The 17021-nt window shown below is 40.9% G+C and overlaps 1 protein-coding gene across 1 annotated transcript in view; it reads left to right on the top strand.

Moving 5' to 3' along the window:
* IQGAP1 (IQ motif containing GTPase activating protein 1) overlaps positions 1-17021 on the top strand; it is a 114525-nt gene that overhangs the window by 22574 nt on the left and 74930 nt on the right. Inside the window, 2 exon segments of the mRNA XM_003901391.4 lie at positions 13096-13252; positions 16607-16684. Coding sequence (XP_003901440.2) covers positions 13096-13252; positions 16607-16684 — 235 coding nt within the window.

Here is a 17021-nt window from a genome sequence, read left to right as displayed (position 1 = left end):
GGCTCTAGCAGAGGATTGCTTTTATAAAGAAATAGGTATCTGTCTTCTACTTTGTAGAGGACTCTTACCTGTTTTTTTCTTAAGAGCTGCTCACAGGTTAGTAATGATTAGGCTGTAGCTTCTGAGACTTAGCTATCTTCTAGATTTAACTCAGTTTTGGAATTTCATTTCATTTCAAGATTAAAAAGTTTTTCATGCTCTATGATAAGTGGTAAACTAGGGATGGATGAGTAGATAGACAGTTTCACCAGACTCTAGATCTGAAGACTTGATCAAGGAGTAGGTAGTTAATCTATTAGCCCAGACTTAAACAAACAAACAAAAAACTTTATTGGAGTTTAATACACATCCCACAAAATCCACCTGTTTTTAATGTGCAATTCAATAATATTTAGTAAATTTACTGAGTTGTGCAACCCCTCACTATGATCTAGTTTCCATTGCTCCAATAAGACCAGGGACCCTATTGAAATAAAACAATTTGACATGTAATTTTGACAAGTCGACTTGACCTCCTCTGTCTGATTATGCTAAGAATGAAGTGATTTGCTCAGGGGTCTGTATTAGATATAAATACACACAGAAGTTAAATATGTAACTTGAAGCAAAAACATTTCCCTGTTTTTCACTTATTCCTATAGCTTTTCAGATTGGCCTAATTTATACTCAAGTTTCCTTTGAAACGAATACTACCAAGATTTCTCATTTTCCTTTATGGTTTGGAAAACAAGCCTTTTTTGTTTCTTGGCTGGATTACTGCAACACTTTCTCTAGTGTCTCCTCACTTCTCTCTAGCCCCTTCTCCTAATCTACAACTGCTCAGAATGGTCTTTTGAATTAAATCTTATTAATTCCTGTGTAAATCCTTCCAAGGGTCTGCACATTCTCTGCCCTTGGCCTGATGTATTCTCCCTTATCAGCACACACCGCAAGTCTTTCAAGACCTATAAAATCAATACCATTTTCTCTGGGAAGTCATCCTGATTCCCTTCTCTCTGCGTATGGTGAAGAATGCTTTATGGAATACTCTGCATTCCTTTCTCTCAATACTTAGATTTACCATTACCATATGGAAATTTCTAGGCTGTTTCCAGTGCCTAGGTGGTGCTCAGAAGTGTTAGTGGTTTAGTAGAATCCTAATTGTAGAGAAAGCCAAATTTGGGAGGTTTTTAACATAGAGTAACCCTGGCATTTGGTGATATTTGCTGTGCAAGATGGGTGTGGTACCAGAGGAGCTGTTCCTGGAGGAACTGAATCTCAATGGCTTGAAGTAGTCAGTTCCTGCATTGGTATGTTCCCCTTCTGTATTGCACAGAGCTGGGAAACCACTGAAGTCATGTGCTCTGCAGAACTTGTTCAACTGGTTTCCTCTCCACAGACCCCTAATTCAGATTTCCACCCATATTCTTTTCTACATATGCTTTTAGTCTGGGCTTGTTTTAAGGTTTACCACAGTAGAGTTCTCAGTATAGTTATTTCTTTGTCTTGCTGAGTGTAGAGTGGGTAGGGCCAAGTATATACTCCCTTTGAAAAATGTTATCAGTAAGACAAGTTAGGTATTACATAAATCATGAAGTGTCAGACTCCATTAGTAGGTTTATTTCTGTGGATCTAACCGTTTCACCCCCCACACTCATGTATACATACACATATACATAGCTATCATTATTTAGAGCCTACTACTAGTTGCTGGGTGAGGTATCAGAGCCCTGGCATTGGAAAGCAGTCAACTTGCAGGTTGATAGGAAGAATTTACTGATAACAGTATAGGTTTGAAAAAGGAAAGTTTTATTAGAAAGAAGGAACTCTGCAGAAGAATGCCTCAGCAAGAGAGAACTGAGCTCAGGGTGGATTTTTCCTTAGGGTATTTATGGAACTTAAAGCAGGAGCTTAAGGGTAATTTGGACCATATTAGCCACATTAGGTCATGATAAATGATTACATTTTTAGACGTAATGTCAGCAAGGGTTGCACAGTGAGTTTCGGCATGGCATTCCAGAGATGTATAGAAATTCTAGTTACTTACACATTTTAAGTTGAAAGAGGGCTAGAACCAGGTGTTGATTTTAGATAATAGGGAAGTCTGATTACTTCTAAATTCCTCAGATAAGAAGTTTTGCCTCTGGATGGTCTCCTTAGTGGACTCCAGGTGATCTTTGCTCTCCTCACTAGTATTTGGTATGTATCATTTCATTTACTCCTCACAACAACCTTATGAAGTTTGATGTGTTGCTAATCCTGCTTTATATATGGAAAACGGAAGCTCAGAGAAGTTGGCTGGATAACATGTCATTCTTGGTTGTTCTTATTTCCTTCCCTCTTTTCTCAGGGAAGAAGCGGGGTATATTCCTTTCTGTAGCTGGCTGCCGCCTCTGCTCTTCAGAACCTTACTTTCTTTTGTTCTTATTCCTGTATCTTTAGCCCCTCCTTCACGTGTTCTTTTCTTGCAGACTATAAATATATGCTTTTTCCACAATCATTTAAAAAAAAAGACACTTTCCCAGGACATGTCACCATCTCAGACTAACTCCTTCTCCATTCCCCCTAGTTTTTCCTCTTCCCTTCTTATACTTCTAGAAAAAGAAGTTGGCTGGGTGCAGTGACTCATGCCTGTAATCCCAGTACTTTGGGAGGTGGAGAAGGGGGCGGGGAGGGAGTTGGGGATTGGAAGGCAAGAATCTCTTGAGTTCAGGAGTTCCATACCAGCCTGGACAACATAGTGAAACCTTGTCTCCGCTATTAAAAACAAAAATTAAAAATTAGAAAAAGAAGCCTACATCTGCTATCTGTCCTTCCTACCTTTAGTTACTTTTCTAGTTATTTTAATCGGTCTCCTGTGTCACCACTCCACTGAGACTTCCCTTATGGGAGCCAAAGATGACCTTCTTGCTTGTGTGCAACATCCTTTTCTCTTCACCACCTGCCTCTTTGCAGCATTGAAAGCTGGTAACCTCTAATAGTTTGCTGATTTTTTCCTTCCTTGATTGCCATTGTGTGATTCTCTCCTGGTTCTGAACTTGATCACAGACACTGTCTTTGTCTCTTTCACCTCTTAAATGTTGGTGTTCCCTGAGACACAGTGCTTCAGCTTTTAAATTTTTCTCCACAACCTCTTTCTGTGTGAGATTATCTACTCTTGTGGTGCCATTTTCCAGATTTAGGTCTTTAACAACAGGTCTCCCTCCAGAGACCTGTGTTTTCAACTGCCTGCAGGGTGCCACTCTCTGGATGTCCCATTGACATTTCAAGCTGAACATGTTTCAACCATGAATTGCTCATCCTCTCCAACTTTTGTGGGTGTCCCCAGTCTTGTTTAATGGCATCATCTTTTATGCAGTCATCCATGCCACAAGTCACCAAATCATCTTTTAAAAATAAGAAAAAACCTTCTCTTTTTTCCTTTTATAGAAATGTTTGTCGGTTTGCTATAGATGGTATATGGTGCCAGATTTTCTCCTAGAATTGTGTGTCAGAATGTGGGGTTTCCCCACACACTGGACAACAATAAATTATTTTTAAAAATCTTTGCCAGTCTGATAACTGAAGATGGTGATATTGTTACTTTAATTTGCATTTCTTGGGTTAGTAGTAAGATTGAGAGATTTTCATATAAATTACTGGCCATATGTATATTTTATGAATTTTTTTATTTGTGTTTCTAGCATATTTTTCTAGGGAAATGTTTGTCATTTTATTTCAAGTGTTTAAAATATATATACATATAAAGATTATAGAATATTGTTAGCTCTTTGTTATATGTGGTGATTTTTTTCCTCCAGTAACCTTTCCTGTTAAAGTTTTATTTAGTTCTTTAAAAATGGCCTTACAGAAGTTTAAATACTAGCCAATTTATCTTTTCCTTTCTGATTTCTGCTTCTGTAGTCTTGTTTGTAAACTTCTTTCTCATTTCAAGAGTATATAACTATGTTTTCTTTTTTAAAAAATTCTCTAATCCATTTGGTGTTTAATGTTAGTTATGAACCGTGAGGTCTGGCTCTAACTTTGCTTCCCCACTCTCCATGCCCTCTGCCTTTTCAGTCATCTATGAAATTTCACATCTTTCCTACTGCCCTTCTAATCCCCATCCCTCATCTAACAGATTGTCAAATGGGGTCAGTTCTACCTTTGTAATTGTTAATCATTCTGTTTCCACCATTGTCCCAGTTAAAGACTGTATTACCACTCACCTGGATTACTGAAATGGTTGCCTAATATTTCTCTCTGGATTCTGTCGTCTATGCTGTTGTCCAAGTTCTCCTTCTAAGTCTACTTGAAAACCTCCCATGGCTCCCATTCCTGCAGCTTAAATTACTAATCCAGATACTTTTCCACCTACTTCTCTACCACAGTGACTTACCATTTCCTGAGTGTGCTATTTGTTTTCAGCCTTTTTTTTTTTTGTCCTTTGTTTATGCCGTTCCTTTATGTTACGTGTCTCGTTTTCCCATTTTTCACAACTCTAAATACAATTTATTTGAGCAAAGCCTAGTTCAAATGTCATCTCCTATTGTAGCTAGCTGTTTAAGCATAACTCTTACCAAAGAGTAATTCCCTTGAAGGTAGGGACTGGTATTCAGCACAACGTTCTACCACTGATAAGTGCCGCACAGAGTAGTCAGTTCGAAATGTTTCCTGAATGAATACATGAATGTCAGAGTAGACACCTTTTTTTGTTTTTGTTTTTTGAGGAATTGACTTAAAATACTTATAAAACAAAACTTTAAAAAATAGAATAAATATGAAAGGATATAAGAATTACTATGTAGGCTGAGCACAGTGGCTCATGCCTATAACCCTTGCACTTTGGGAGGCTGAGGTGGAAGGATCCCTTGAGCCCAGGAGTTCGAGACCAGCCTGAACAACATAGGGAGTTGCTGTCTCTACAAATAATTTTAAAAATTAGCCTAGTGTGATGGTACACACCTGTGGTCCCAGCTACTTGGGAGGCTGAGGTGGGAGGATCACTGAGCCCAGGAAGTTGAGGCCACAGTGAGCCGTGATTGGGCCACTGGACTCCAGACTGAGTGGCAGAGCAAGACGCTGTCTCAAAAAAAATATAAAAAGACTATGTTATTAAAGATAGCCTTTTGTATAAGCATTCATTTTTGTACTAATTGTATCAGCTTCACCAGTGTGTAATACTAGGCCTCTCCCTTAGCGCTTGATAGAAGTAAGGGTTGTTAATGAGGTTATATATTGTGGTGTGAGATACTTCAGGAAGCCCAATTTCAGAACTTGAGCATTTGTAAGGGAATGTTCAGTAGGTGGTAGCTGTTATTATTGTTGAAGGAGGAAGTACCCTGTAGCAATTAAGAGTATCAGCTTCAATGCTAGGTTGGTGGCTCACACCTGTAATCCCAGCACTTTGGGAGGGTAAGGCAGGCGGATGGCTTGAGCCCAGGAGTTTGGACCACCCTGGGTAACATGGTGAAACCCTATCTCTACAAAAAATTGCAAAAATTAGCCTGGTGTTATGGCATGTGCTTGTGATGCCAGCTTCTTGAGAGGCTAGGTAGGAGGATCCAGAGGATTGCTTGAAATCTGAAGTCTAGGCTGCAGTGAGCCATGATGACACCACTGCACAGACCCTGTCTCAAAAAAGAACAAAAAAACCAGAGTATGGGCTTCAGAATCACACCAACTTGGGTTCAAGTGAGAACTTGCCAGACAATCTTGAAATATACTTTTTGGAACCCACAGTTTATCTGTAAAATAATTACAGTAATACTTCAGAGGTTGTTGCAAAGATTGAGATAATCTTGTAAAGTATTTGGCTTCATGTCTGCCACATGGTGTGAAGATTATTTTTTAAGTGTCATTTATATTGAAAATGAGTCATTTTATGTTACTTCTTTCCTGTTTAGTAGTTGTGTTTCAGATCAAAAATTTTGCATTTGAGTGAGATTTGCTAATGCAGTTCTGGGGTTAAACTTGAAGAGAAAATATTGAATATTTATATTTAATATCCCATGTGAGAGGAGAGATTAAGAACCCTGCTGTCTGCTTGTTACACCTCTCATGAAAAATATAAAAAATATAAGACTGTTGTTGCTGAACTCTACTTGTGGTTTTGGTCGAGTTCTGATCACATGTACACCTGCTGATGTCACACCACTTGGTATGATATTCTCCAAACTTTGTCTAAAAAGTTGCTTATTTGTTAAAACATTTGTACTTGTTTGCTATTGAAGAAAATTTAAACAACCCCACATTGTTGCCAAAGTGATTTTCTGAAACAGATCTGATCAGGCCACCCTTAAGTGTCCCCCAAGACTAGGATGCAGTAAAGGTTTCTAAGCGTGACAAATAAGGCCTTGTATGATCCAGCCTGCTGACTTTGTCATCGTCTCCTCCAGTTGTCCCCTTGCCTTTACCTTCCAGTAGTGCTGGTGCTGAGCTACTCTGTGACACATGTTGTTTTCTTGTGCCTCCCTGCCTTTGTACATGGTGTTTCTACTATTTGGAGGCCTTCTCTGCCTTGGCTATTTGGTAAACTCCTGTTCATTCTTTAAAGCCCATTAGTATTTGTGGATGATGTGATGTGAAGCTGGAAGAGAATATTTTGGGTGGTGGAATTAGGAACCAAGAGATTCTGACACTAGGGACAGTTGGCTTACTCTTATCATGAAGATATGTCATGGATATGAGTGCAAATAATGATTTAAATATGGAATTGTAGAGATAAAGTTTAGCAGCTCTATATTTGGGGAAAAAACGAGTCTCTGTTGATTGAAAAAGCATAATAAAATAATTTAATCTGAGGCTTTGTGGTTATGGAGTGTCAGAATGAAGAAGATGATAGTCCTGTTCCATTTCAGGCTGGTCATACCATACCTGGAACACAGAATTCAGTTGGTGAACGTTCAGAGATGCGCAAAAGACGTGACGGGGCAGAGATGATGTCTAATACTGCTAATATAATACCTGGTAACGTTTTGAGTACTTACTCTGTGCCAGGCACTGTTCTTAGTATTTTATATGTACTATCATCTCTTTAATCCTCATAAACATTCTGTGGGTGGGTGCTATTATTATTCTGTTTTTATGACTAGTGCTTGAAGGAGCTGGAATCATTTTACTGATGGAATTGTCAGCATGTGACTCATCATGAGGGGATAGGATGAAAGGCACAAATATTTTTTTCAATACCCAGCCAAGCACTGTGCTAGCTCTATATTTCACTTGCAATCTTATTTAATCCTCAGTGACAAACTTTGGAAGATACTATTAGCCTTTTTTAACAAATGAAAGAACTGGTTAAGTGGCTTGCTGTCTTTCTTGGTAAGTGCCAGAGACAGGACATAGAACCAGATCTTTCCAAGTCCATGGCCAGTGCTACTCACATTATGCTTTTATTTTTACATTCTCTTGCTCCAGGAGGCAGCTTAGGGTGCCAGGAGAGAATTGATGCTGGCTTAACAAAAACTTTCTGACTACTGGAATCCAGAAATGAACCAGGTTACCTTGAATGTTCAATTCTCGGTCAGTATTCAGGTTCAGCCTGCTTCCTGATTTGGCTGAGATGTTTTGGGAACATTAAGGTATCAAATTGGGGATGGAGTAGAACATGTGAGGGGAGTGGAGGAATTGAGATGGCCTAAAAGATCTTTAATGAGCCTTCCAGCCTTGAGATTCTATGGTTATTGCTAGGACAGGGTTAAACATGAGAATCGGTAAAAAGTTGTGTTGGCCAGTAATTTTCTTTTGTGCATAGATTGATAGATTTTGAGACAAGAGTTTCAGTCTGTCGCCCAGACTGGGAATGCAGTGGTATGATCACTGCTCACTGCATCCTCACACTCAAAGGCTCAGGCAACCCTCTCACCTCAGCCATAGTTTTATTTTTAAATGTATTTATAGGCCAGGCGTGTCTCACGCCTATAATCCCAGCACTTGGGCGGATCACTTGAGGTCAGGAGCTCAAGGCCAGCCTGGCTAACATGGTGAAACCCCGTCTCTACTAAGAATACAAAAACTAGTTGGGCGTGCTTATGGGCACCTGTAATCCCGGCTACCCTGGAGACAGGAGAATTGCTTGAACCCGGGAGGCGGAGGTTGCAGTGAGCTGAGATCATGCCATTGCACGCTAGCTTGGGCAACAAAGTGAGACTCCATCTCAAATAAAAAAATTTTAAAAAAGTCTTCATAAAGCTAAATTATAAAAGAGCTAGAGGCTGGGCGTGGTGGCTCATGCCTGTAATCCCAGCACTTTGGGAGGCCGAGGCGGGTGGATCACCTGAGGTCAGGAGTTCAGGACCAACCTGGCCAACATGGTGAAACCCCATCTCTACTAAAAATATAAAAATTAGCCAAGTGTGGTGGCACAGGCCTGTAATCCCAGCCTTGGGAGGCTGAGGCAGGAGAATTGCTTGAACCTGGGAGATGGAGGTTGCAGTGAGCTGAGATCATGCCCCTGCACTTCAGCCTGGGTGACAGAGCCAGACTCCATTAAAAAAAAAAAAAAAAAAAAAAAAAAAAACCTGGAGATATGGTTTAGCAGCTCTATATTTGGGATAAAAAGGAGTTTCTGTTGATTGAAAAAGTGTAATAAAATAATTTAAGCAGAGGCTTTGTGGTTAGGGAGTGTCATAATGAAGAAGGTGATAGTCCTGTTTCATTTCAGGCTGGTCAGACCATACTTGGAACACAGTATTCAGTAGGAGAATGAATTCAGCCAGGTTGGTTGGTTTTTTTAAGACAGAGACTTGCTCTGCTGTTGCCCAGGCTGGAGTGCAGTGATGTGATCTCAGCTCATGCCTCAGCTTTCCAAGTAGTAGCTGGGTTTACAGGCATACTCCACCATACCTGGCTAATTTTTGTATTTTTTGTAGAGATGGGGTTTCACCATGTTGGCCAGGTTGTTCTCCAACTCCTGACCTCAAGTGATCCACCCGTGTTGGCCTCCCAAAGTGCTGGGATTACAGGTGAGAACCACTGCACCCTGCCAAACTTAACCAGTTCTAAATGTTTAAGTTTAATAAGAAAAGTTTTGTGTCTAAGTTGAGAATCAGTGGTGGATTTAGTTAAACTAAAATACCTTTAATTATTAAGTAGGCAGAATGTGGAGATAAACCAGTCTTTTTCCTTCATGGTAGTTCTGAGATTTTTCCCTATTTGGACAGCCTTTGAGCTCAGCCCCTTTTGGTTTTTCAGGTGGTGTAGTGAGAGCAACAGTGATATTGTGAGGAGGATTATAAATCTAGCAGTTAGTCTTGTTATTCCGTCTTTGCCGCTAGCTATTGGATGACCTTGGATCAGCCTCATTCTTATTTGTAAATGGGGGGAAGTGCAAATACATTATTAGCCTCTGAGCAGGCTTATGGGCAGTTAGATTCTTTTTCAATGTTTATATTTTTAATTTTGGAGTTGTACTTCTAAGGACCTTTCCTGAGGAATTAATTCTAAATAAAGAAGAACACTGTGCACAAAGATATTCCTTGCACTTTATTTAATGGTTAAAAACATTTAGAAATGACATAATAACATAGGTGACTGATTAAGGACTTGGTTAAATTTTTATGTAAACTTAAAGTCTTCAGAAACTAAATAATATGGAAAATATTCATAAAATTTTCAGAAATGTTTAATTGTTTCATATATATCTATATATATAATTTTTGAGACAGAGTTTTGTTCTGTTGCCCAGGTTGGAGTATGGTGGCATGATCATAACTCACTGCAGCGTTGACTTCCTGGGCTCAAACAGTCCTCCTGCCTCAGCCTCTCAGGTAGCTGGGACTACAGTACAGGCATGTGCCACCACGCCTGGCTAATTTTAAAATTTTTTGTAGAGACAGGGTCTGGCTGTGTTGCCAGGCTGGTCCTGAACTCTTGGGCTCAAGCAGTCCTCCTGTCTTGGCCTCCCAAAGTGCTGGGATTACAGGCGTGAGCTACTGTGCCTGGCCATTTTTAGATATATATTACATTGAAAACAAAGGGATTTTCCCTAGAAGTGCATTTGCTTCCTGGCTCTCACATTTTCTGATTCTGTGATTTAGTGGAAGAAGGGGAAATCTCATGTGAGCTGTAGAGAAAGACTGAAAGAAGTGTTTGTTGTGTCATCTTGGAATTTGAGTAGAATCTAAACTTCTGCTAACATTAAAAATTATAGTAAGATGGCACTTTACTGTTCAAAGTAGTTTGGTCCTAATTTGTTCGTTTGTTTGTGACAGGATTTCACTTTGTCACCCCAGCTAGAGTGCAGTGCCACCATCTCAACTCACTGCAGCTTCTACCTCCCAGGTTAAAAGTGATCCTCCTGTCTTAGCCTCCCAAGTATCTGAGACTATAGGTGCACACCACCACGCTGGCTAATTTTTGTGTTTTTAGTAGAGATGGGGTTTCGCCATGTTGTCCAGGTTGGTCTTGAACTCCTGACCTCAAGTGATCGGCCTGCCTTGGCCTCCCAAATTGCTGGGATTACAGGTGTGAGCCACCGCGTCCTACCTAGTCTTGATTTATTTTATAAACAAACCAGGTGATACTCCATTGTGAAATAGCTCAGATTGGCGGGCAAGCCACACGTGTGGTGACTTGGAGGGCAGCTTCAGGTTTGAGCAGTTGTTTAGAAATACTGTATTTTGCCTCCCTATTTATTCTAGCTCATTCTTTCTACTTAATCGCTTTCACCAAATCACAGTTGGCCTTTCTTCTCTGACCTGACTGCTGTGTTACACGAAGAGTATTCTACCCAGCTATAGGAAACATCTAAGTCAGGACTGTTTTATAGCAGTTGGACTAGGGAAAGGAAATATAAAGAATGGTGGGAGATGTTACCATGGGCTCTCCTTTTTTTTTTTTTGAGACGGAGTCTTGCTCTGTCCCCCAGGCTGGAGTGCAGTGGCGCGATCTCAGCTCACTGCAAGCTCTGCCTCTCCTTTTATTTTTATTTTAGTCTAGAAATCTCAGAAAAGAGGAAAACCTAAATACCTCTGGTAACTGGCTCTGATTCAAGGCAAAAGTATCTACTGTGCTCTTTATCCATAGTTTCCCTGTGTGTTTACTTCATTTTAAAAAGAAAAATAACTTTTTTTTTTTTTTTTTTGGTACTGTTACGTGCTTGAGGGCCATTTTTGGCTTAGGCTGAGGTGGTTAAGTTTTCCCTGTTAATGAGAACCCAAGTTAGATTGTCCCCTGAGAGCTGGAGTTGCCAGTAGTTGTTTGCCAGAATGATTTTATCAGCATCTTTTTTAGCGGTAAAAAGATGAGATGAGTCCCTGAACTACACTATTTTCCATACCGACAACTGCCATTCTTTTCCACATTGCCCTTTGGGTCTTTAGTCTCAATAGAGGTATAGTTTAGATTTTTGTAGCCATTTCAAATTGGTATCTAATTTAATTATTATGACAACTCTTCTGGAAAACTCATTTGTTTCATTTTTCCCCTTTCTGACAATTTAAGTTCTACTATTTGAAAGAAAGAAAAGACAGCAGAGAAGCTTATCAAGTATAGGAAACAACCAGAAAATTATCTGGCCCATTCATATACCCATCAGGTTTCATAAGTTAGAGAGTACGCTGGCTGATTTAAAGGTAGAGTAGATTTAAAAGCAAGATTGAGCTGGGAACGGTGGCTTACACCTGTAATCCCAGCACTTTGGGAGGTCGAGGCGGGTGGATCACCTGAGGTCAGGAGTTCAAGACCAGCCTGACTAATATGGTGAAACCCCATCTCTACTAAAAATACCAAAAAATTAGCCGGGTATGGTGGCACAGGCCTGTAATCCCAGCTACTCGGGAGTCTGAGGCAGGAGAATTGCTTGAACCCGGGAGGCAAAGGTTGCAGTGAGCTGAGATTGTGCCATTGCACTCCAGCCTGGGCAACAGAGCGAGACTCCATCTAAAAAAAAAAAAAATTGAGTGGAATAATTTTAAATTAGGAGTTTTAAATCTGGGGTTCCTAGAGTCAATGAAGTCTCTGAAATTATATGTAAAATTTAAGTATATGTATATTTTTCTGCGGGAAGGGTCTATAGCTTTCCTTAGATATTCACAGGATTCTGTGGCTCAGTGGTTGAAAACTGTTGCCATGGTCTGGGTCCAGTGGCTCACGCCTGTAATCCCAGCACTTTGGGAGGCTAAGATGGGCAGATCACTTGAGGTCAGGAGTTTGAGCGAATATGACGAAACCCCGTCTCTACTAAAAATACAAAAATTAGCTGGGCATAGTGGTGCACGCCTGGAGTCCCAGCTACTCAGGAGGCTGAGGCGGGAGAATTGCTTGAACCCGGGAGGTGGAGGTTGCAGTAAGCTGAGATCACACCACTGCACTCCAGCCTGGGCAATAGAGTGAGACTTTGTCTCAAAAGAAAAAGGAAGAAAAGAAAAGAAAACCATTGCCATAAATGATTTTTAGTTACCTATGTTTCTGTTGGTAGAAAATACATGTAACTAAACTTTGTTTTGTCTTAGGCTTTCCTGAAATTTCCTAAGAGGTATTTGAAGGGGAAAATACAGTTTTCTTTTTTTCTTTGTTTTATTCTTCTTGGAAAATAGTTTTCTTTTCCTATCCTTTTCGCAACCTTCTCCCTGACTCCAAAAATCTAAGAATTCATTATTTACTGCTTCTATAGGAGTTTCTTTTAATATTTTAGCTGAAATAATTGATTCTGTTTTGATAACCCCCAAACATCGTTAAAACTTGGACCTAGAAATTCACTGTGGATTCTGAGTTCTGAAACTAGAAGAGAATGTCAGCAACAAATGTAAGCTTCTGAACAGTTGAAATGGTGGCTTCAGTTACAAATGGCTTTTCTTAAGATTTGTTAAAGAGCAACCTAAGGACTGAGGGAAAGGGTCTGAAGTTTCATGGAGCAGTCAGGATCTGGGGAGCCCAGCTAGCTGTGTTGCTGCAGCAAAGGAAAGCAGGGTAGAGAAGAAAGTGGCATTCATGCTCAGGAATTTTCCTAAGTTCCCCGCTTCTGAGATCTGACTGGGCCAAGCAGAGTAAGGATGTGTGTGGAACTGATTGTAAAAGAGTGCTATTATGTTCAGTTTAAGCTTCTCCAGGGAGAATGGAAATTAAGCTTAAAATCTCTAAGGAAAAGTTCTGACCTTCCCTTTCTTTTTTTGCATCCTCTCTCCTTTTGTGCAGGTGGATGGAAGCATGCCTAGGGGAAGATTTGCCTCCCACCACAGAACTGGAGGAGGGGCTTAGGAATGGGGTCTACCTTGCCAAACTGGGGAACTTCTTCTCTCCGAAAGTAGTGTCCCTGAAAAAAATCTATGATCGAGAACAGACCAGATACAAGGTGAGTCCTTCCTTGTTTAGTGCTTAGATTTCTGTCAACTTGGGAAAGTTAGCATGTTTTATTTTGTGTAAGAGTTATTGAGAAGTATGTGTAAGGTATGTTTGTTTCAACAAAATATAGCCTTTAAAATGCCTGGCAGAATGGAGAAATTTGTGCAAAAACAATATGTACTAGGAAAATAGTATTACATCTCTTTTAGAATTTATCTGGAAAACCCACCTTCCCCCACCCCGTCCCCCCACAAAAAATATGTGTACTAGGAAAATAACTTTAGCTGTCTGTGTTTCTGGTAGAATTCTTATGATGTTGTATATCTAGAAATTTTCCTAGTTGTAGATGAATTTTTTAATTCTTTAGAAGGTAGAAGAAGTAACTAGGAGAATTACTACTTTAAATCTAGTTTTGGGGCCGGGCGCGGTGGCTCACGCCTGTAATCCCAGCACTTTGGGAGGCCGAGGCAGGCGGATCACAATGTCAGGAGTTTGAGACCAGCCTGACCAACATGGCAAAACCCCGTCTCTACTAAAAATATAAAAAGTAGCCGGGCGTGGTGGTGCATGCCTGTAATCTCAGCTACTCAGGAGGCTGAGGCAGGAGAATCATTTGAACCCGGGAAGCGGAGGTTGCAGTGAGCCAAGATCATGCCACTGCACTCCAGCCTGGGCAACAAAGCAAGACTCCGTCTAAAAAAAAAAAAAACCTAGTTTTAGGCTGGGCACACCGATTCTCACCTGTAATCTCAGTACTTAGAAGGCCAGGGTGGTAGGATCTCTGAAGACCAGGAGTTTGAGACTACCCTGGGCAATATAATGAGACCCTGTCTTACAAAAAAAATAAAATAAAATTAGCCAGACATGGTGGCACATGCTGTAGTCCTGTCTACTTGGGAGACTGAGGCAAGAGGATTGCTTGAGCCTAGGAGGTTGAGGCTGTAGGGAGTTAATATTGCGCCACTGTACTCCCGCCTGTCTCCTTAAAAAAAAAAAAGAAATGAATTTTAAGCGCTGAGATGTGTTGGCAAATTGAATGCAAAAGTAACTTCATGAAAAAACATCACCCTGTGATACTGGAGTTCAAAGTACAATGGGAAAGTGATTCAATTTCAGAAAATTGAGATAAGTGAGAGGGTTTGATTCCTGTGTCTCAAGGTGCTATAAAAAAGACGACTGCTTAATTAAGTTGGGATGTTGGGCCGGGCCCAGTGGTTCATGCCTGTAATCCCAGCACTTTGGGAGGCTGGGGCAGGCTGAACACTTGAGGTCAGGAGTTCAGGATAAACCCGGCCAACTTGGTGAAACCCCATCTCTACTAAAAATATAAAAATTAGCCGGGCTTGGTGGCGCACATCTGCAATCCCAGCCACTCAGGAGGCTGAGGCAGGAGAATCACTTGAACTCAGGAGGCGGAGGTTACGGTGAGCTGAGATGCCACTGCACTCCAGCCTGGGCAACAGAGCAAGACTCTGTCTCCCCTACTGCCCCCCCCAAAAAAATGGGGATGTTGACAAGGACCAAATTTTATTGTCTACAGAGCCTCTGTAGGGAGCTTACCTGTGGACTCTTATTTGAAAAAGGATGACTATGAAAGATAGTGGAGAATTGCATTACCAAGACCAAATGTAAGGGTGGGCAGCTGTAATAATTGAGCCCAAACTCAGAATGAGTAAGGCTGCAATGTCAAAGAGATTTTTTATGTTTTATGTTTAAATTCAAGGGAAAACAAGGGAAAGTATAGGTACTCAGCCAAAATTAACATCATAAACAGAAACTTTTCTTGGTCAAAAAGACTTATATGTTCAGTGGGTTTTTTTGTTGTTGGTTGATTGGTTTTTGTTTTGAGACAGGGTCTTGCCGTGTCACCCAGGCTAGAGTGCAGTAATGCCATCATGGCTCACTGCAGCCTTGACCTCCCTTGGGCTCAAGCAATCCTCCCACCTCAGCCTCCCTAGTAGTTGGGACTGTGGGAGCATGCTACTACACCAGGCTAATTTACACAAATTTTAGTGTAGAGATGGGGGTCTCACTATGTTGCCCAGGCTGGTCTCCAACTCCTGGGCTTAAATTATCCTCCCACCTTGGCCTCTCAAAGTGCTAGGATTACAAGTATGAGCGAGCCACTGTGCCCAGCCCTGTGCTCAGTTTTGAATACACAGTTATTCTGAAGACAACTCTGGAGCTATTCTATAGGCAGAATGGGAAGATAGTGTAAAAGGAGAGTGGAGACTTTGCAGCAACAATTTAAGAAAAATGGCTGGGTGCAGTGGCTTGTGCCTGTAATCCCAGCACTTCGGGAGGCTGAGGTGGGAGCCCTCACTTGAGTCTGGCAGTTCGAGATCAGCCTGGGCAACAAAGTGAGACCTCTGCTCTACAAAAAATAGAAAAAAAATTAGATGGACATGGTGACATGCACCTGTAGTCCCAGCTACTCAGGAGGCAAAGGTGAGAAGATCACTTGAGCCCAGGAGGTAAGGCTGCAGTGAGCCGATTGTGCCAGTGAGCTGATTGTGCCACCACACTGCAGACTGGGCAACAGAGTGGAGCCCTGTTTCAAAAAAAAGCAGACATTGAAGGCTAGAGGGGATATCTATATATAGAGAGAGAATGAAAGCCCTGATTGATTTTTTCTGAAATGGAGTCTCATTCTGTTGCTGAGGCTGGAGTGCAGTGGCGCCATCTTGGCTCTCACTGCAACCTCTGCCTCCCAGGCTCAAGCGATTCTCCTGCCTCAGCCTCCCAAGTAGCTGGGATTACAGGCATGCGCCACCACACCCAGCTAATTTTTGTATTTTTAGTAGAGATGGGGTTTCACCATGTTGGCCAGGCTGATCTCAAACTCCTGACCTGAGGTGATCCGTCCACCTTGGCCTCCCAAAGTGCTGGAATTACAGGAATGAGCCACTGTCCCAGCGTGGTATTTTTATACAGCATTTTGTGAATATCTTCTATGTGTTCAGATACCATACTAACGTAATTGGTTTATGTGCATTATCTCACTTAGTCTTTATACATACAAAGCAGTTGTTCTAGATGGTAAAACTCTGTCCCTAAAGGATGAAGTGGCTTGTCCAGTGTCACCGGTAGATTACTAAGCCAGTAATTGAATCCAAGATAATTTAACTCCAAAGACCACATGTTCTGTTGAGCACGCTATACACAGGAAGGCTCTCCAGGTGGTTCCTAAGTGAGAGGAACTGAGATGTGGATTTGGCTTTTTTGGTATTGGAATGTGAGCATAATGACCTCAAAATTAAGGAGAATTTGTCAAATCTCATGAGGAAACTTTTGCGAAGAGAGCTTTTATTTAATATTTGCTTCAATACAGCCAACAGAACCTAATTTTTTTTTTTTCTTCTAGGCGACTGGCCTCCACTTTAGACACACTGATAATGTGATTCAGTGGTTGAATGCCATGGATGAGATTGGATTGCCTAAGGTAACTTACCTGAGATAATAGTTTAGGCTTTGTTCCAGCTGTTTTGGCATAACCCCCAAACAACCTGTTCTCATTCTACCTGTAAAATTATTCTCAGAATCTTTGGTGTTTTTTTAAATACTGAAAGGTGTCTTTCTTTTTGACTTAGGAAATAGTTTTGTTCTTTTTCTTTTGTAATCCTCATACCTGTTTCACCTTACCCTAGAGAAATTCCCTGTGATGACATCTACTTTTACTACATCAAATTGTAGACATACATTTTACTATTTTTCCTTGGATAGAATTCACATGCTGTGAGATTCACCGTTTTAAAGAATACCAAATCAGTGGTTTTTAT

Source organism: Papio anubis, chromosome 7 (genome assembly GCF_008728515.1).
Source record: "Papio anubis isolate 15944 chromosome 7, Panubis1.0, whole genome shotgun sequence".
Classification (NCBI taxonomy): Eukaryota; Metazoa; Chordata; class Mammalia; order Primates; family Cercopithecidae; genus Papio; species Papio anubis.
The sequence above is the reverse complement of the archived record's forward strand: the minus strand, read 5'-3'. Positions and strand labels throughout refer to the sequence as shown.